The sequence below is a fragment of the Centropristis striata genome, chromosome 6 (assembly GCF_030273125.1).
Source record: "Centropristis striata isolate RG_2023a ecotype Rhode Island chromosome 6, C.striata_1.0, whole genome shotgun sequence".
Taxonomy (NCBI): domain Eukaryota; kingdom Metazoa; phylum Chordata; class Actinopteri; order Perciformes; family Serranidae; genus Centropristis; species Centropristis striata.
In genome coordinates this window covers 18,494,082-18,515,008 of record NC_081522.1, presented here as the reverse complement: position 1 = coordinate 18,515,008, position 20,927 = coordinate 18,494,082, and the positions used below count along the sequence as shown (strand labels likewise).

Below are 20,927 nucleotides of genomic sequence, written 5' to 3'. Positions count from 1 at the left end.
AGGTCCTTCCTTCCTGCTGCAGTCAGACTTTACAATCAGCACTGCTCCCAGTAGACCACACAAACCAGACATTAACAATCACTGCACTATAAACACTGTACAATATTTCTATAATTTAATTTATATGTGCAATATTATTTGTGCAGTGGCCCATATCCAACTGCTGACTCTTTCTACATTGTATATAATGTTCCTAAAGTTTTTATTTTATATTTGTTTTAATTGTTAATACTTTTTATATTTCTTTTAATAGTGTAAATTATTAATACTTTATTATATGTTTTACTTGTTTATTTGCTAATACCTTTCTTATATTTCTAGTTTATACTGCTGTTTACTATTCATTTACTTGGCTGCTGTTCTCTTAAAATTTCACCACTGTGGGACTAATAAAGGAAACTAATCCTAATAAAGGAAATGTTAGTCTGAATGTACCAGGGTGCATTGCGATACAGTTACTGACAGCCGACAACACATAGTGCAGTCGATGGTTATGAGTTGCACATACACTGAAAAAAGAACCAACTTAATTGAATTGTTTCATTTGGTAACACCTAAATGAATTAAGTTCTTTCAAATTAATTTAATAAGTTAGATTAACACAATTGATTTTAAAATAATTTGAAAGAACTTAATTCATTTAGGTGTTACCAAATGAAACAATTCAATTAAGTTGGTTCAACTATTTTCTTTTTTCAGTGTATACTTATGCAGGGAATAAAATTTAAAAAATGGAGGCTCTGTACTAAAGTTAACCAAGACGACAGTAAGTCTTCTCTATATTGTCAACAGCAGCACAGCTTCACTACTTACGTTTTCACTTTTCACAGTAAAAGCCCAACTTAAATTCACTCAGCATTTCGCGAAGAGGCAAGTCAACAAAATATCCTAAATAAGTGAGCAAACACTCACTCATCATCTGCCCTTTTGGCCGTGCCAGTTTTGCTCCAGTTTATCCTTAGGATCCATAGAAACAAATGGGGCTCTATGGGTTGGCGTTATCGACAGCATTTAACAGAAACTGCCCATCATGAATGGTAAATTTGAGCACAGGCACCAAATCAGGTCCTTGTGCCCTGCTGCAGCCTTGGCCTCTCTACGCTTTTGCTTGAATAAATATGGTTGAATATCAGAGTCAGACAAAACACTTTAAAATGTATCCTCTTCTGTAACATCCAATGGACTCAAATTTTTGGATGCCATTTTTGCTGATGATAACATAGCTAGGTTGCAATTGAAGCAAAAAAGAACATGGAAGTTCTGTTTTTGAGCAGCACAAAGTTTCTCAGTCAATTTAGCATGCACTGAGGAATTTATTGCTCCAATCAACTACATTTACCATCAACACTGATCGGATAAAGGTTGCCTTTAAGTGCTTGGGTACCTTCTACACCACATCGATGCTCAATCTATTACAATCAGCTTTAGTGCTCCACTCTTATCTATGCTTTGTAATCAACTTGATACACTGTGTGCAGCTATATCAAGTCAGTATACATGAAGATATACTTAGGTGAAACAATTTTGATGGCAACATACCTATATTGCACACACATTTTGTATAATGTATTATACAAAATGTGTGTGCAATATGGATATGTTGATGCAGTAAGAGAGTAACAGTGATAAAGAAAACTACCATCATTTTTGTTTTATTAATTGGGCTGTTCTCGGCGGATTAATGCATGTTTGACACCAATGTGGAGCATTACTTTAAAGTGTAAATGGCTGCTACATTCATATATTTTATTCACACACTTCATTTCTATCAGGGTACCATGCATATACATATAGCCAGGGAGAGATATAGACTGAGCGGAGGAGGCATGCTGAGCAAGAAAGTTAAACAAAAGCAGCGTGGTAGTGTAGCTGCTGCAAAATCATGTTTAGGATTCTTCTCTGTCACTTAAGTCAGCAGTGTAGCAATATTTAGCTTTTCCCCGTTTCATATGATGCTTTAAATATTCATAATCACAAAACAGCACTGTGCTTTCTGAGCCATGCACACATTTGTCTGCACCACTAATGACATTACATTTCAGCCATTAGTCATTTGAATTTCAGTACATGTGTGCCAATGTCCCGAGGAAACAGATGCTAATAAGAAAGTGACTTTTCGTACCACTGATGAGTTTATTGTGAAACAATCAGAGACCACATGCAAGTTAAATTTAATCTTTGCAGTTCTGCTTACTTCGTTACTGTTCAGATCAGGATACAATCGGACCAGCCACACTAAAAGTGGTGGGTGGCGTGCAGCTGTGCCCGGGAGCATCTCCATATTTGCATATTCGTTCATTTTGGAATTTTTGATGATGGCGAAGGAGTAGATGTACTTTTAATCCTTTTCAGTAGTTTATTGAACATGTTTTTGTCGAAACATATTGCATGAATTCCATTCAGTGCTGAACATTTCTTTTTACATATTAAAATGAATCTGGAGGGGATCTTAGCAAAGCATATGTTTGTCCCTTATCCATCTTTCGTTTAAGTTTGAAGCTATAAAAAAAGATTTTTTAAAAAATGAACTTGAGCTGACTTTACCACCCTGGGCAAAAGAATCTAGAGTTCAAGGTCATCCCGAAAACCACCCACTGTTGAACCAAATCTGAAAAATATTTGGCACCAACCTAACGAGAGAGTGGTTGAATCTCAGCAGGATTGGCCGCAGCACTGGTCAGCTCTCACAGAGGGGGGCATAAACCCAATCCCCCTGCGTGCATCTGGAGGAACAAACAATGGGCCACGAGCCGGTCCTCTCTATAGGGCTAAACAGGATTACCATCCATGCAGCACGATAACCAGACAATTGTTTGTCTTTGGAATAAGGACACTGGCTCTCAAAGCAGAAAAGTCTGAGTAAATTCCTCAAGGAAGGAAGACAGAAAATAGGCCTAGTGATGTGCACAACATTGTTTTCTACAATTCTACAATGTCAATCAGCAGAGCGACGTACATATAAGAGTTTAGGGCTGGGCGATATGGACCAAAAGTCATTTCCCGATACATTTAGGCTGAATATCGATATACGATATATATTCCGATATTTTTATCGCAAAGTGAGAGCAAATGTTCAGTCAAAGCTGAATATGACATGTCACAAGTAGTTTTATTGAATCCGTTTATTTAAGTGAGCATAAATACTGTATAACAGGAGTACCTTTTTTTTAAAAATCAAAGCTCACTAAAGTGCACATTCAAATAAAAAATATCTTAAATAAAAATAGCCTATGAAATCTTTTTCTAAAATAAATATATTCATATGAGAAAAGAATAACGAACATTACAAAATAACTAAATATGACAAACCCCAGTAAGGGCAGCATTTATACATAAAGAATTTTTTTTTTAACTATATCCATATATCCGATATGGTCTAATTCCATATCACATTTAAAAATATATCGATATATTTTTTTATATCGATATATCGCCCAGCCCAGGAGTTAATACAACACAAGCAAAGATTGAGTCAAAAGACAACACTTGAGTAAGTGCCATGGGTTAAGTTTGAGTTCGATAGCATCTCACGAAAAAAGAATATATAAAAATGTCATAAACTCACAAAATATTGTGACCAACTGACTTTTTTTTAATGGTAATCACACTTAAAAGGGAAAAACATTGTATGGTTTGGCAAACGGTCACATTGCTTTAATGCTCTGAAAAATGTCCTTGGCTTTTTCAACTTCTTCATGTTATGCTTTCTGAAAACAAGGATAATATGGCAACATCCCAACACAATCATTATCTCGGAGGGAAAACTATTCAGAGGTTATTTTTATTTTTTCTGCACCGCATCTACTCTCTTGGACTCACATCAAACAGTGCTGTTGTTTACAGTCAACATGCCTGAATAAATGGAAGTTTTCTAACCTCCTATGGCTTATGGCATTATCACAGACATTGAGGGATAACTGTGATTTCTGAGAGCATTAGTTAGAAAACAAACAGCCTTTATTTCCTCAAAACCCCCTTGTAACTAATCCAAAAAAAACACACACACACAAAGACACACATATTCCAGACAAAATTAAGCAGGCTGCGCCACATGGGTTTGCTTGAAGATAGTAGCTTCCATTGCAGCATGAGGCTGTGTGGGCTTTGCAATGCCTTTCAAGCCTTCTGTTGTCTGTGTAGAAATGCAAACAAAATATGTTCAAGTAGAATACGAACTCTATAGAGTGATACAGTGTCTGACTTTCCTTCTTGCTTTTGCTTCCATTTTATTTTTGCCTACAGGCAGCCAGTGCACAGTTCTTTACTCCCCTGGTGAGACGGTGGCCTCTTGCCCTACCAGCACTGAGTGCTTTCCAGCATATGGGAGGCTACGAAGAAAATGCCCTGATAACAATATAAATTAAGTATAAAATGTCTGTTAACAGCGAGTTTATTTCTGGTTTCAGGACAAAATCAAAGTTTTTTCCACTAAGATGTGGCCACCCAGCGTCTAGCAGGCATCTAGGAGGGAGGGGCGCAGACAAGCCCTCTTAAAAGCTTCTGCCTTGTTAAAGAGGCTGCATTATTGATAGTGCATCTGGGCTCAGATAGTACCAGAAGCATGAGAGAGAGGGACAGAGAGAGAGAGAGAGAGAGAGAGAGAGAGAGACAGAGAGAGAGAGGAGGAGAGAGGGAGAGAGAGGGAGAGAGAAAGAGAGACAAAGAGAGAGAGAGAGAGAGATCGAGAGAGCTCGAGAGACAGAGACAAAAAGACAGAGAGAGACAGAGAGAGAGAGAGAAAGCGGGAGACAAAGTGAGAGAGAGAGAGATCGAGAGACAAAGAGTCAAAAAGACAGAGAGAGAGAGAGACAAAGAGACAGAGACAGAGAGAGAGAGAGTCTGCCTTGAAGGGATAAAATGTCAGAGAGAGAAACTGCTATTTTGAAAACCTCATACCTGATTTATAAATGTGAATACCTAACTAATAGCCGATATACATTGAAAGGCCCCTAAAGTTATTTCTATCCAACTTTAAAATATAGTTATTATTATTTTTATTGAGTGAATATGGAAGTATAATCTGGATCTAGTCAATACTGTTTATATTTAATGTTTATTAAATGAAAAACTTGCATTAAAATCCACTGATAATGGATTTCACAAAATCCCAAGAAAGCCCACAGGCATACAAACTTAGGTAAAGGTTGTGGCAAAGTAAAATGTAAACTCATGCAGGGTAGGGGGGGGGAGGGTCAGTGCAGAAAATTTCATTGCATTCGATTTTTTATTTGTTACGGTCACGGTAATGCACAGCTCTAGAAAAAAATTATAATTAGAAAAGTAAGTGTTTCTCTCCTCTGAATGGAGCTGCAGAGAGGAGCAGCCGTATATATATTTTATTAATATAATATACAAATTACAGAGGTCTGTTCAAGTAATTATTCCCTGCAACTCATTCCCAGAAGCCATTTCTATGTTCTTAAGTATGGACACATAAAGGTTAATGGAAAAATAAAAATGCATACTTTGCAAACAAACAAGGTCTTCGGCAGCATGAGCCTAACTCTGATTGTTTCACTGGCCTCTGTCTTATTATTATGTATTCATTTAGCAGCCTCTGCTTTATGAAATAGACCTTGTCTTATACCGCCTTTGGATTTTTTGGAGCGGTGACTGGCCAAATTAGCCTGTATGGCTAAACAAGACCCTATTAATCACACAGTGATCTCCCATTAATCTGGGATCACAGATAACACTGAGCCGATAATCCCGTAGCGTTGGTTTATTTTGGCTGTTTATGAGCCCATCTGTGGTTAAATTAAAATGGAGATCAGAACATAAAGGCATTACAATGCAACATAAAGTCCAGCACAGTTATGTTGGGATGCAAAAAAACAACAAGCTGGCGGTGTAAGGCACTTTCAGTTAAATTTGTTTTGTTGCAGTTTTCTTTTAACCACTTGGCTTGGGTTTCAGAGACGCAATTGTCCATCTAATCCTCTCAGAGATGACAGAGGCATTTTCAACAGCATCCCAGCCTATTAACATCACCTTGGGATTACCTTCACAGAGAGGAGGAGCTGATGGAGATAGAAGGGGAGGAAGGATGAGGAGGAGAATGTTGACAAAAATGAGATTTGCGGGAAAGCTGCTCACCACTCGGACAAAAGCAGTCTTGTTTGACACGCAGACATACAAAAATAGACACAAGAATGCACACATTGCATAACCACAAACCGCAGACAGACAGACAAATATCTACTTATGGGCTTGGATTCCTCATTGGTCCCAGGAAAGAAGCTTCTCCTGTCAAACAAACACATCTATTCCATTAATTCTGATTCCCCATACTGGCCCATCACCGGCACAAAACTAAATGTCAACACTCCCCTGCGTCTCTTTCATCATGCGGCTGACTATTGCAGAGCATACCGGTAAACAGCGCACACCCTTCATCCACGGCTACGCAGCAAGACCCCTTACCGAGCAAACTGGCATTTTCGCAGAGCCAGCCAGATAGTGAGAAATGATCCAGACAGTGGCACTGAGAGAAGCGGAGTACTGACCTTATGTTCCACCTGTGAGGCTCGTGTTTGCTTCATGAGTCACACTGAGCTCTAAACATGACAGAAGGAGAACATCTGCAATCAAATCCTTAAGAAAATCTGCTTACATAAGGTAAACAAAAGCAGTAATAAAGCTTAACTAGCTTTATAGGTGCTAAATGAGCCCGAAAAATGACACACCGAGACTAAAATGTGATAGGTGTTTGAGTGGAGGGTATATTTAATTTTAAAGAAACAATGCTTAAGAGATGGAAATTGAACTATTAATTCTTCTAAGCACACTCAGGCTCATTATGCAGCGTGGAGAAGATGGGGTATGATGAGAAGAGTGAGAAGGAGGAGGAAGAGAAGTTGCACCCTTTTACTTAAAAAGTGCCTGGGGAGAGAGAGAAAGAGAGAGAGAGAGAGATGAAATGATGGAAGCAGGGAGCGCTCGATAAAAAAAAAGGCACAGGCTGCCTTTTGTCTGTCTTCTAGTCTGTGTATTAGCAAGTAATGAGCTCCTAATTGTGTAGCCAGGCCATGGAGTCACTGCAGGGGTTGAATAGAAGTGTGAATGAACTATATCTGCCAAAAACGCTGGGGCAGAGAGAGCGTCAGAGGAACAGAAAGAGAGAGCACAAGGTGAGCGGGAGAAGAAATGGAGGGATTTGAGATAGAGACACTACATTAAGGAGATGGGGTAAAGGGGGAATGACAGGGGCATTACAATGGAAATGTTTATTCCAACAGAATGCAGATGAGGGGAAAGAGTGCCAGTGGCCGATGTGCTTTCTGTCTCTTTCTCTATCGGTCTCCTCACTCTTTTTTCCCTTATAATATAATATCTACTCAGCCGAATGGTAATGACTCAAAATGGTAATAAGTCAAATGGAGGGCCTTAGTTTAAAAGGTAGCCGGTGTGTGAATAGTTCTTACCGTGGCAGCTGATGTTGTAGCTAAAGGTCATTCCAATAAGATTTCAGTCTATGTGCTGTCTGTAAAAGGCCAACTCAGACACAGAAGCAACGTGACAGGAAATGACATGAACAGTGATGAGAAAGGTCACAAGAGTAGTAGGTGATAATTTCTTTCCAGCTGGTAATTACAGTCAGGGCAATGGGATGTCTCATTTTCTCGTTCTCTCTGTTAAGCTTCTCTCTCTCCGCTGTGCAATAGAAAGTGGATATGTGGGAGATGTTTGTGTGCTTTGCGTGTTTGACCAGGTATTTGTTCATCTAAATCCATGAGATGAAGGTGTTGACGGCCCCCCGCTGTGTCTCCTGGTTGCCACTTAATTCTTCTTTGCTGCTTCATCTAGCTTCACTTCCCCTCTGAGAGACCAGCTGCATTACTCAGACCCGTAATTCTGTTACACTCACTCACACACACACACACACACACACACACACACACAGCTCTAGACCTCTATGTTGTCATGGTAATGGCAAAAAAGTGCTCTTGCACAGCATTGCACTGAGAAAAAAGGCTTCATGTGCTCATAGGGTTATAAACGCTAACCCTTTCCTTCTCACTGCGTAGCATGTCGGTGCTCCTGCTGCTCCCAATCACATGCAGACTCACGCTCAGAGCTGAAGCGCCATGACACCGCTACAGTTTCTGCTGGGTCAATAACACCATCTACTATGACATTCTTCTACTTGCTATTGTTTCTAATGGCCTTTGCTCCATTTAAAGCAGGAGAAAATGCAAAGAGCAGCGCTTTAGCGGCTTGTTGACCAGGTGACTGAACGTGCATCAGTCTGCACCAGCGATTAGCGCCACACACCTCATTTCTCTTCACTGCAGCCGCAGCAGGGCCATCTGTGGTAATGGAAGGAGCGATGGTGGTTGTGGGTGGGGGCGGAGGTGGCAGGTCTGACAGAGACACACTGCTCAAAGAGCTCTGCACGGCACCGGTAAAGACACCAAACCAAATGAAAACAAATGGTCCCCCTCTGAAAGCAGCTCCCACTCTTTAGGCTTGGTTTTAGAAGTATTTTTTTCTCCCCAGTGGGTTTATTTGCTTTCATGCGAGTTTGTTGTGAGTTAATTGAGTTTGGTTCAAGGCTCTCACTGGTGCTGATGTGAATTAACCTGCAAGAGGGTCGGTTACAAGCAGCGCTGAATGGCACTGCATGGGTTACTTTGTAGACTTCATTTGCAGTGTGTATGTGTGTCCATGTGTGACTGTCTGTCCTTCCCCTTCTAAGTGTCCAAGTGTGCATCAACAGTTGTTTGTGTGTGTTTACACTTCTCTCTGTCCATGAATTTATGAGTGTGATGTGTGGGTGTGTGTGCAGTGAAGAATGTGCTGCTGGCTGCAGAGGTCAGTCAAGGAGGAATCTATCATAATCCATCATAATCAGCTGCTGTGCTGTTCCTTCAGGACAGATGAGCTCCTGACCCATGGCGGACACGGTGGAGATGAGAATCACATGAGGGTGAAATGTGATGTTTACCAGCTTGGCTGGTTTCTGTAGAAGACATTTTCAACTCTATCGGGGGCTGCATAGACAATGCGAGCAGGTCATGGCATCTATAGAAGCATGTGGTTATTGAGGCGGCATTTTTTTGCAAACATTTGTTCCCAGTGAACGCAAATGTCACTTGGGAAATTTGGCTGCATCAGAAAGATCAAATCACCTGTTAGATGTTGGGCTGATGAAATGATGGACATGTCGTTGTCGGTGTATGGCGGCATACAACATGTGCATTTTGGCTTTTTTTTTTTTGTTTAATTTCCTGTAGGAATTAAGATAACTTTGCACAATATTGTTCTTATTTACTTTTAAGAAGCAATTCTTGCCTCTAAAAGAGTTTGTTCTGATTTGGAGGAAGATTATGTTGTTTTCCTATTTGCAAAGGTATATGAGAAATGACAAGCACACAGTATTTGGCTTAGCTTAGCTTCATAAACATCTATAAACAGTCGAGTTAGTCTGGTACAGTACCTTCCATGGTACATTTTTTATCTGTTATGGGGAAAAAACAGGTTATATATCAAACGCAGCCATCAAAAAAACATGCCTAAATACTAATAAATAGATTATACGCATCACTTTTGATCCACTGCGCAGTGTACTGTCAGGACATCAAAAGCCTTGGAATGTCATTTCACAAGCCTCCAGAGTGCACTAACTTTTTGAAGTACATTAATACAAAGGTCCATCAGAGTCTTTGGAAATCCCACCAATCCATTAAGTATCTGGAGTCATTAGGCACAGGACGGCCGGGCTGACATATCGTCCTGGGCATAGAAGAAATTAGTCAAATCTAAGGCCTGCAGCTTCTCATTAGAGAGGGCTGCACAGAGATGGACTCAATTACCATCTCTGACACAGTAGACCCTGGCAAGACTAATGGCTCTGGCCCAATAATGACCTAAGCTAGGCCTGAACTTCGTGCCCTTTCCCCGACTCCACAGCGAACCCACCTCCACTTTAATTTCTCTCTCCTGCTCTACCCAGTTCAGAAGATCAGAGGGGAAATATGGGTTCCTGCTTTTCATTCCTCAGAAGCGGGAGCCCCATTTGGTCTTTGGTATTCACTGAACAAATGAAAAGGATTCATTTGTTGCCTAGGGCTTCTGCCAAGCAATGGTTGACAGGGAAGCAGCATTAAGGCAATTAACATGGGTTTTGCATTTGATTTTGGCTGGCGAGACTGCCTCTGTAAACAGCAGGCGGGATCAGGTGATTAGTTCCTGTGAAGATGAGCGCCTCGCCTCCCCTGGTCCCCGTCCAAGAGAGGATTACCCTTTATATATATTGTGCATACACACAGCACCTTATACATACACACACACACATACACTGGCTCTACTAGAGACGAAAGAGAGGGTGCTTGGGGAATCAAAGAGGTGGAGTCTTGTCTCCTCCACATATTAACTTCCTGCGTCTGCATCACTTCACCTCTCCTCTTTCAAACAGAGGGAAATTATCCCTGCCTGCCGTGACCCTTTTATCATCCATTTAACACAGGGACTAATTCTTTGGATTCAGCTCCATTTAATGAGCAGGTTCTTCAGGTATGTTATAATGGGAAATTCAATATCAATATCAAGGGGTCTTGAGTCAAAGCTCTGAAATTAATTGTGACAAATAGGCAATTATTTCAAGTCAGCCGAATTGAGATTGATCTTATTTGTTCATTTATGCAGTCGCCTGGAGGAGTCGCCTCAAGTGCATAATAGCTTTTACATCACGAGATTGGAATTTCACCTGAGAGGTTGCTAAATCACACGTGTGTCCGTGTGAGTGAGCATGCAATAATAAGTGAAGAGAGTTCCATTGGCACTGTCAACTAAACGTCAATCTGCTGAGAAGAGAAGGGCGGGTCACGTCAATCCCTTGTAGTTTTTCCCACGGATAGTGGTGGATATCACAGTAACTGAGGGTTTAGCTGTCTTCTGCTATCACTCTGCTTGGCAAAATAGTTGTACTTTTAGAGTAAGGCTACTTAAATAGGACACATCACGGCATGCAAAAGTCTGAGAATCTGTGAATGTGGCATGCAATCTTCACACTAAAACCTGGAAAAGAATCTGTCAGATTACTATCAATAACACATACAGCTATATTACGCTCGGAGGGTGAAAGAAAATTCAGTGCAGTCTGCATATCACTGAAATTTCACACTCTACGGCACCTCAATTATAATTGTGAGTTTCACTCCAGCAAATGGCTTGTTTCATGAGCCAGCCTTTCTCGGGTGTGAGTCTCGGACTTGGAGTTTACCCCTGACCTATTAAGCAACCCCAAATCACTGTGTTGTGTAAAAAGAGGCGGGGGAAAAAAAAGCACCACAAAAGGTCTCTGTAATCCTCAAGATTAATCTAATCCTGCAGACAAATGCATTAGCAGCAGTGCTGTGCTTCTAAAGCAGATTTCACCTAGAATGCTATTAAGACAATTTGCATATGTATTACACAGGACATTGGATGTTACTGTAATCACACTTGGCACACAAAAGAGAGAAACAATGAAAACAAATGTCCGTATGATTGCAATCAAAAGACCCTGTCTAGTCAAAGTAACCATTTGACTTATGATTAGATGTTTGGAAAATTGCATATAATTACAGCATCCAAAGCTGGTGAATGGAGTTGGGCCACTGGCTAGAATGATGAGACTGCCAGAGCTGTATCACAATTATGAAACAATTATGCATGAGGCTAAAGGTAGATCCACACCAAGCTTCAGTAATCATCACTGCAGGCATTTGGCAGCTGATATGCACAATTTCCCTACACAGATGATAAACCATTCGACGGCAATGAAAATAAACACACTAAAAGTACACATGAGCGTTCTGTAAACGTTTAGAATATATTAGGGAGTTTTTCTGTAGCATCTCTATTTTAAAGTCACCAAACTATACAAATCCTTCAATAACTAGTTTGTTTCCCTTTAACCCAGAAACTTACATATACTGAGGTTTCAAAAACTGCTCTTACTACAGTGAAATGGCTACTAACATCATTGTATTAATAAAATTGAGGTCATTGAATTTGCAAGAGTCTCAGTCTAGATTTGTTTAGATTAGAGTCCGATTTTAAAATAGGTGAAAATAGTAATACAAAAAAACGAAACCAATCAAATGATTTAATTAAAATGCATATGCTGAGTGTTTTTCTCATTTTTAGACTGATTGAGTATCAAATTCCAATGCGTCAAGGAAATAAGTCGTTAGAAACATCCCTATGTATACCAGGATAGAATTCAAATTATAAGATTGGCAGCTTTATTTCATATGATACTAGTATCTTCACAGTGGTGTTAAAACTGAGCCAGCTACAGCCTCTTAAAGACAGTAATGTAGGCCGGGATTGCTGGCCCTCCAACGGGTCTCAGAGGGTTAATCTAGATCTTTCTACATCAGTCAGGAGTTTTCTGACTGAGTTGAGTTGAATAAAAAAGTATTGAATCAATTTTCAGGGCCAGAGTCATCACAGTATCTCTAATCAAATCAAAGTCATAAGAAGACCCAAACATAAAAACACACTCACAACACGTCTATTTTCACCTGGATCGACAAACACACAGAGGCTCAGTGGCCCTAATGTTATCCGCGTCTCTCTCTGGGTTTTTGTTGACCTTTAAGGTAGTGTTTGTTTGGTTTGACAGAGGGATGCTGGAATTTCAGTCCAAAATAGCCTGTCAGTGTCCACACTGGCTGCCACGGTGGCTGTGAGACACAGTACAGCAAATGACTGCTGATCACTGGGGACAGCAGGGGAGCCAGCTGTCAGCCTGCCAGGGTCCGCTCCCTGTCTGACAGCAGGCAAAGCAACACAGGGGACACATAGAGCGGGTCACTCCTCTCAGAGGGGGCACCGTGGATGAAGATAAAAGTGTGGAATCCAAGGTGACTGTCCAGGATAAAAATGAGCAAATGTGCTGTGTAAGCTCTAAACAAAATAATCCATAACTCTGTAGCTGTGCCCCCAACACAATGTTTAGATCCTCCACAGTCTGCGTTTTTCAACTGAATATATCACAACATATCAATCACTTCAAGGTCAAACATTTATAAAGGCTCAAAACTTCAACTTGATGACAGAAATGCTGCTGACATCTGCGACTCTGCTAGACTTTGCTTTGATTTCAAATTAACATCCATCGAGCACCATCAGCAAGCACGCCGCTGTCTGATTACAGTCTATAGAGTCTTGCACTAAGACCTGCATAACAACCTTACATACGTTTCCTCCAACTATAAAATGCAACATAGCATAATGAGCAATTAAGTTTTAAAGTGCATTGAGATTTATGGGAGGAATATTATCCAAAAGCTTAACTGTGCACAGAGAACAAAAGCTTCTGTCCACAGTGATAGAATATGCATGTTGGTAGCAGAGCATCCTCTGCCGGACCAAGTAGAACCAACCGAACATGGCCAGACTGCCAGTCCACTAATACATCTCACAATCCTTCACTTGTGGGCAGATCAATGGTGCCGTTTCCCTACTTGCTTCCATTGTTACTATACTATCACAACTGACAGATCAGTGCAGAACTTGCATCTGAAAAAATCTTTTTTCAACAGTAAAATGATGATTTTTACATTAAATACACAAAAATAAGTCAGATGTGATTGGTTACCACGTTGCAATTGCTCATTTTTCAGTCACAGTTCATTTAAATGAACTTTCCTCCCACAATGCCTGATCATTCTTGGCTGCTTCTCATAAGTGGTTTGCTGCTTTAAAAGAAGAGACAATGAATTGGATGCTGCAGCTACACTATTTTGGCATGTTCAGGGTGTTGATTATTCTAAACTGTAAAACAATGGGATGTCAGTGAAGGAGAGAGGAGATGTGGGTGGGGTATCTAAAAAAAAGGGTTATTTCAGGTTCAACCATATTCTACTGTAAAACTGAAGAGAGTTTACAATTTTCCTCCCTTACAGTCCACTGTAAAACTTGACAGTGCTCTGTAAATCTCTTGTCCTCTCTCGGGCGCTCTGCTTCTCATACAGTATGTGTGCAATGTGGGTTTTTGCACATCTGTGTGTGTAGTAAAAAATACAGTGAGAGAGAGACTGCAGCAATCTTAAAAATGCTCCAAAACATTTTCTGCTTGGGTTTCACTTGAAAACAAACATCTCAGCACATCTCAAGTTACCCTTTAGGTCTGGCACTGCAGACAGTTAAAATCAATGTCTCGCACAAACTGTCTTCATGGTTACCTCCGCTGGGAATATCTATAGAAAGTGTACAATGTAGTGGATAAAAGTAAACACTATATTTGGCGAAAAGCAAGAGTGCTATATAGTAGCCGTTGTCTCCTAAATATAGAGAGCAAACAAAATTTATGTATTTTGTAGGCCAACATGAAAGTAGCATCTCCATGGGGTCTATTGAGAATTTGTCTACAGTTAAACTGACCCTGGTTTTTGTTATTTTATTTTGTTAAACCTTTAGCCTGAAGGGTCCTTTGTTTGTAAATGCATCTTGCTGCTATTTTATTTCTTACTAAAAACACCTCTGTTAAATCCATTACATCTGGTTTATGTTACCTCCTTTTATCCATTTAAGAGTTGGTGGACGTAACACCCATCCATCCACCTTAACCTGCTCTCCAAGCAGCATGTGATTGGAAACACATTTGTGCTAAGTCAAAAATTGACGTTATTGACCATGCAGTTTCGTTGTAAGGAAATGTCACTTTTATTAGACCAGCCTGTAGGTTTGTAAGTGGATAAAGTGCTAAAATCTAACAGCAAGTATTCTCAAAACAACTATCCTCACACAACCTCAGTAAAAAAGCAAATTCTTCCATGAATGATGTTTGATCTTGGCATCCAAGGACATAGTGGATCAATATAATGCAACCATCAGAGAATTAACAAAGCTTGTGCATCACTGCATGGCAAATTAGTTCAGATCAATGCAAAATCAATATGTAATGAGCTGTCTTCTAACTTTTTCCAGTACATTTTACTCCTCTCTGTTTCTCCCTGTCTCCTTCGATCCAAATACCCCAAAGAGTCATGAAACATTTAGCTTCATGACTTATAGATCAGAGATGCTGAGAGAGAATGGACACTGAACCTGCATCCCACACAGAGAAGAACACCACATACTTACACCTCAGGGTAAAAGATCCTGCAGTACAATGCTTTACTGTTCAAAGGCATGAAACATACATAATGTGTTGTTATATTTGACTGATAAATCATGAAAAAGAATCAATACAATGTGTGCTTGCAGTAGTTAACGCTGCAGTGTTACCAAGGTCTGAAACTTGATTCCAGTCATGTGGCTTTGTTTAACAACTATGGGAACTAAAGCCACACTGGCCCTCCTTAATCCCTGGCCTTCTCTGTGCGACTGTGCCTGGAAGCATATCAACCATGTCAGCCAGCGCAAAAGCACAGCTCTTTCTCTTTCTCTCTTTTCTGTTCCAAAGACACGCAAAGATAAGCACGGACACAGAGGTTTATTGGGCCAACTGGCCTGTCTCTGGGAAGCCACGGTCCAGCAATACAAAGCATAATAAGCTGGAGACAATGTGATTTTGTTTCCCCCGTTCAGTGTGAGAAATGACCCAAATAGCCCGCCTTTGGTTATGAATGAAAATATCTGACCACCTGGACCTGTGTGTGTGGCCTGGTAACACAGAACAGGTAATGGAGCGCACAGTTATGTTGATTGAGGAGATACTTAAGTATGTCAGTTGGCTAACTGAGCCATTTAAAAGACATGAGAGGGTGCGCGGCATGGTCTCGCTCTTTACCGCACAGATGTGGTGGGAGAGCAGGGGAAGTTACCCCTGAACTGTTCTGCTTGGTGAGCATACATGTAAAGAATCAAGGTTTCTTCCAAAATTCCTCACAGAAGCCAGACAAGCTTACTTGTTCAAGATGAATGTTAATACAAATGCAGAAGTGCCTTTAAAGATTAAACGCGACTTGAATCGCACTGCTGCATTTCATTGGTGCAACTAATTCAACCACTTAACTTTTGCAGACTCTGGCATCTTCATTTGCACAAATGGCAGACAAGAACATGCATTTTGAACTTCCGTTTAGTATCAGCGGGATAACAGCAAGCAAGGAATTGAAATACATATCTAAAAAATTGTTTGAAAAATCTGTCGAAACAGTACTTGAAGATCACGAAAGACCTCTTCATTAAAGGAGCCAGGCAGCCCTGTGTGTTAGAGCAACGGAATCAAACATTTATAAGGTTTGCAAATATATCACAATGCCGTTCCTTAACAAGCAATAATCATCCTCGGGTGTAGGGGGAAATAACTGATGCAAAGCTAATTCATCTTTCCGACGTTGTACCTAAATTCATTTATATCAATATTCCCTGTGGTGCATAGCCTAGCAGACCAGCTAAACAGCTTAAATATAATTCCAGACTGCACATCACAATACCATAAACTTTCCTTGTTTGTAACTGCATTGCAACATTCCATTGTCAGTGGGCCGTGTGGCTAAATGTCATATTACATTATAGCACTGATTTATCTCTTGCAGTTTTGAGGACAAGTGCAAGACTGCAATGCCAGGAGTCCAGTCCAGTGCAACGCAAGTCTGTTAGCATCCTCTGAAAGGAAGCATGAATAATTGTCTTTACTAGATATGATATGTCATTATTACCATGGGATCAAAGGTTTTGAGAATATTTCCTTTGTTTTGAGCCAAAAGAAAAAACTAAGATGACGAAATGATCAAAAGCACAATATAAAAAGAAGTGAAACTCTAAGCGACACTTGCAGAGATGGAAAAAATCAGGAACTTTCTGAGGCTGTGCAACAAAGATTTGTTGCAAACTTCCCGAATTTAGAATAGATTATTTTTAGCCCTCAAAATTGAGTGAGGTCAGCTCATACATGATCCTGTAGAATGTATGGTTCATTAAAGAAGAACTTCAGTATTTCTCAACCTTCACCATATTTCGCTGTGTTTTTGTGTCTCCGTGACTTACGGGAAAAACTTTTTGAAATAGCTCCATTATTATGTGGTAGAGCTGTAACTGGCAGCTGCAAATTGAGCTGCAGTGGCAATTGTGCAGCATCAATGTAACGTCACATCTGCTCAAAAAGCTTGTTTTGACACTACAGGCTTTGAAGGTTATTGTGTACGACAACATTACAGAAAGATGGAGAAGATGCCGTTATCCTGACATGCTTTTGTGTACTGATGCAAAGTCAATGCAGTAACTTAAGCGAGTGACATTAGCCAGTCTCAGCTCTGTCTGCAACAGGTCTATTCACTGTTGGAACAGAATTTTCTTTTGGAAAATTTGATTTGGTCTTCTCCTCCATTGCTGGCAGGAGTCATTCCAGTTAAAAAGGTATCAGGAGTGTTAAGATCATTTGTAGCCAAAACTTCAGCCTGTCCATATCCAGCAGAAGTAGTCGATGGAAGCTGTGCCAAGTGTTACTCGACATTTTGTTGGCGAGATTCAGAAATGCAAAAACATGAACTATTGTGAATTGAAAGTCTTTGAGGTAACACTGAGCTACGATTTCTGTACTCCAACACAATAAAAGTCTTCTGGACTCCTCTCTTCAACTCTCACTCCCGTTTCCATTGTTGTCTTCCGGCAACAAGTCACTTCTCGCAAGATTGGTCACAAAGACACAAAAACAGAGGAAAATAAGGTTAAAAAAGGAGTAACAACATATATGCATCCTGTTGAGTATCACATCCAAAGTCTATAAAGATCTGATTTGGTGGATCTGCAAGGCTGATCTGGACTTTATATTCCACTGTATAGTACAAACTGTGGACTGCAACTTTTGGACACTTTGCTGGAAATGCATTTAAAAAATGTATTAATCTGATGATGAGTGTTTGTATGACTGTCTTTTGTTCACAGCATGCAAAACTATTGCTGTGTTGTGATTCATAGATTCCACATGACTTTTTGAATTTCCTTGACCATTCAAAAACTGAGATATTTCATGGTGAAGTGTGTACAGGAAATGAATTCTTCTCACATACCTGTGACATATTTACAGCATTCATAGCTGCAGTTATATGCAGGAAACAAACTATTTAGATTCCTCAGTGCACCCTGGAAAAAAAAAAACACTGAATCCTGTGCACAAAGCATACCTATCGTGGAAATTCTACTCCATTCATACATATTTTATTTGCTGTAATTATTTTTAGCAGAGTCTTTGTTATAGGTGGGAAATTCGGCCTAAGTAATTTTCAGTTGTCATATCTTTAAATGTCAATATTGTGATTATCATTTTAATGAGGTATTGCCCAGCCAAGACCCAAATAGATTTTGAAACCTTTATAATGTCTGGGCTAAATGTCAAATCAAATGCAAAATATTGCCCACCCAATTTAGACCTAATATTACTAGCTCATGTAAGATAGAATATTAACCAATAGTAATGTCCTGTTAAAGGATAACTGTCTGGTAATAGCTATGCTCTGTTGTAACTTTTATACTAGACTGGGCACCAATACAACACACACATCGATACACACAAACACAGACTAGTGTCTAGCTGATATTATTGTCATCCTGGTCTGGCTATGAGCTAATAAAAGGCAGAAGCACAATTTGTTTATCCATTGCTGACAACACATAAAAAATATTGAAGAAAACAAACTACAAGGAGAAAATTTCCTGCCATCAATCATGCGTATAAGCTCCTTTGCTCCAATAGAGCAGACTAGGGTGGGGTTTGGCAGCCAACTCTAAGTCTCTGTTCCATGCCTAATATAATGATATTTACACTTCACTCGCACTGACATTGACAAAAACATATTCATATGCATATGCTTGCCATGTAGAAGAAAACACACACTAACAGGGGCTGTACTTCTTGTGTTCAATAACAAGTGTCAAATGGGTCTTGTGTTTGTTTACACATAGTGCAAATGCCTTTCAAGTCATATTGTAAGGCGAAAAAATGTAGAAATAGGCTCTTTTGCACAGCATAACATATTGACTTAGCATTGCAGGAAAAGCACAGGTGTTACTAATAATAATCACAACAGCCCTGTTTATTCAAATGTCCCGGGAAGCCGTGTCAGTGAGCCAACATGCACTGTATCAGGACCCTGAGACCAAAGCAGCTAAATGGAATTCAAACATAATTATTTTTATCGTTTACACCTATGCTTTCCTCCTGTGACATGTCAAATGTTCCAGGAATTACCTGTGGCACCAGGAGCATCTTAGAGCTTTAATAGCTATGCCCACTCAATGCACCTACAATACCAGTTTAGCTCATTAGGATGCACTAAATATGTAGATATGACAATAGCTCAAACCATGTTGACAACAGTGTCACCTGCAAATGATTTGATTGCAGTCCATAAAAGGTGACATAAGAGACAATAAAAGTACTTAGCACATGTTAGCTTAAAGGCATGTCATCTCATTTATAAACAAGTGCATGCAGTACACTGGGGCTTACTGTACATTCATGTGCACAGTAGGCATAAATGTTAAATTGGTACTTGCAGAACAGAGTTCACACACATTGAGCCTTTTTTATATCCTCCAATATGCAGCTGCAGATTTTAGGAGGAAAAGATAAACAAATGCCTTTTCCCCATTACTTATGCAAATAGTTTTTTTCCCTTATTATCATGATCACACATACTTTGAGGCTGTTTACCTCTGAATCACTAATTATCACACACGTGTTTCACATTCATTACTGCAATAATCACTGCAGGCCATCACTGAAATGGACAGTTAGTTTTCAGCACACTGTAGCTAACAACCAGAGGATAAGTCACTGATTGGAATAGCTCGCAACTACAGTACAGCTGCATGGTTAAGAGCTGGCTGTTGTAAACTTCTGCACAAGTGTCCTCCTTCACCGGGCCCCAGCTGCCATGGCGGGGCTGGAGAACAGATTGACTTGTCAACACTGCCCTGTCAACAACCTCTCGGTCATAACCTAACCCGGAGGAGACTATAACCCCATCTCAGTAAAACATACAGTAGATGGATATGGCGTGCAGGGTGTCTGTAGCAAAAATATTCTCACTCAGGAGTGAAGGGGGCATGGACCAATTTCGACATGCACGACAAACTCTCAAACTGCTGCCCTGGCTGCTTCAACTCCCAATTTCCAGACAAAAAAAACCCGTTCAGTCGATGGAAATGAAAAGTCGGATAAGTTCTTTTCACAGAAGTTGCTCCAATGAGTTTCTGCATTGGCTGCTCGTCGAAGTAAAAGCTAACATCCGAACAGTTGCCTATACCACAGCGAATACTTCAAAAGGTTTTTACATTGCCCCCCCTTCCCCCTAACCCACCCGTATACTGAAGCGTGTCGGCGCCGTGACAACAACATTAGTTTCCGTGTGCTTTAAAAAACTTACCAACAGTTCTTGAGCCTGACCCCGAACCAAGCAGAAGGTACCAGATCCACATCATACGGTCTCCGTTTCCCCCCGGCCTGCCCTTGCTGTCCTGCCCCGCCGCGGGGCCGAAAACTGGGGGCAAAGGAGAAAAAAACTTATCCGACACAGCTCTACTAATCCCTATTGTACTTTTCAAGTTGGACCTTTTTCTCTCCTTCCGGCAAAACTATGAGTACATTTGCCGTGAAAGTGGTGGGTTCGCGTTGGGACAAAAGTATGGAGTCCGGTTTGGGGAGTGGGAAGGCATACAAGCCGGAGCTGGAAGGGGCTAAGGGGTGGCGGCAGGCAGGCTGGTGAGTCGGTCGCTCGTGTGTTGGTGCTGAGAGAGGCGGAGTCGGAGGCAGAGAGCCGGAGAGCAGAGGTCGGCCAGTCCGGTACAGCGGTTCCCAAACTGCGGGCTAGGGACCGCTAACGGTCCCCACTGGAAAAGCAAGGAGTTGCTCTATTGCACCGTTACTCCGGTAACACAAGTTAGCAGCAGAGACGGTCTCACAAAAATAAATGGAATTGGGGACAGTTGGCCTTGTAATTATTATTTCAATCATCTATATTAATTCTACAAAGAAACACAATTTC

The 20,927-nt window shown here is 40.5% G+C and overlaps 1 protein-coding gene across 1 annotated transcript in view; it reads right to left on the bottom strand.

Moving 5' to 3' along the window:
* Nucleotides 1-20,575, bottom strand: part of ldlrad3 (low density lipoprotein receptor class A domain containing 3) — an 87,420-nt gene extending 66,845 nt beyond the window's left edge. The window contains exon 1 of the mRNA XM_059335513.1: nt 20,310-20,575. Coding sequence (XP_059191496.1) covers nt 20,310-20,364 — 55 coding nt within the window. The 5' untranslated portion in view covers nt 20,365-20,575. The remainder of the gene's footprint in view (nt 1-20,309) is intronic.
* Between the last annotated feature and the right edge of the window lie 352 nt (nt 20,576-20,927).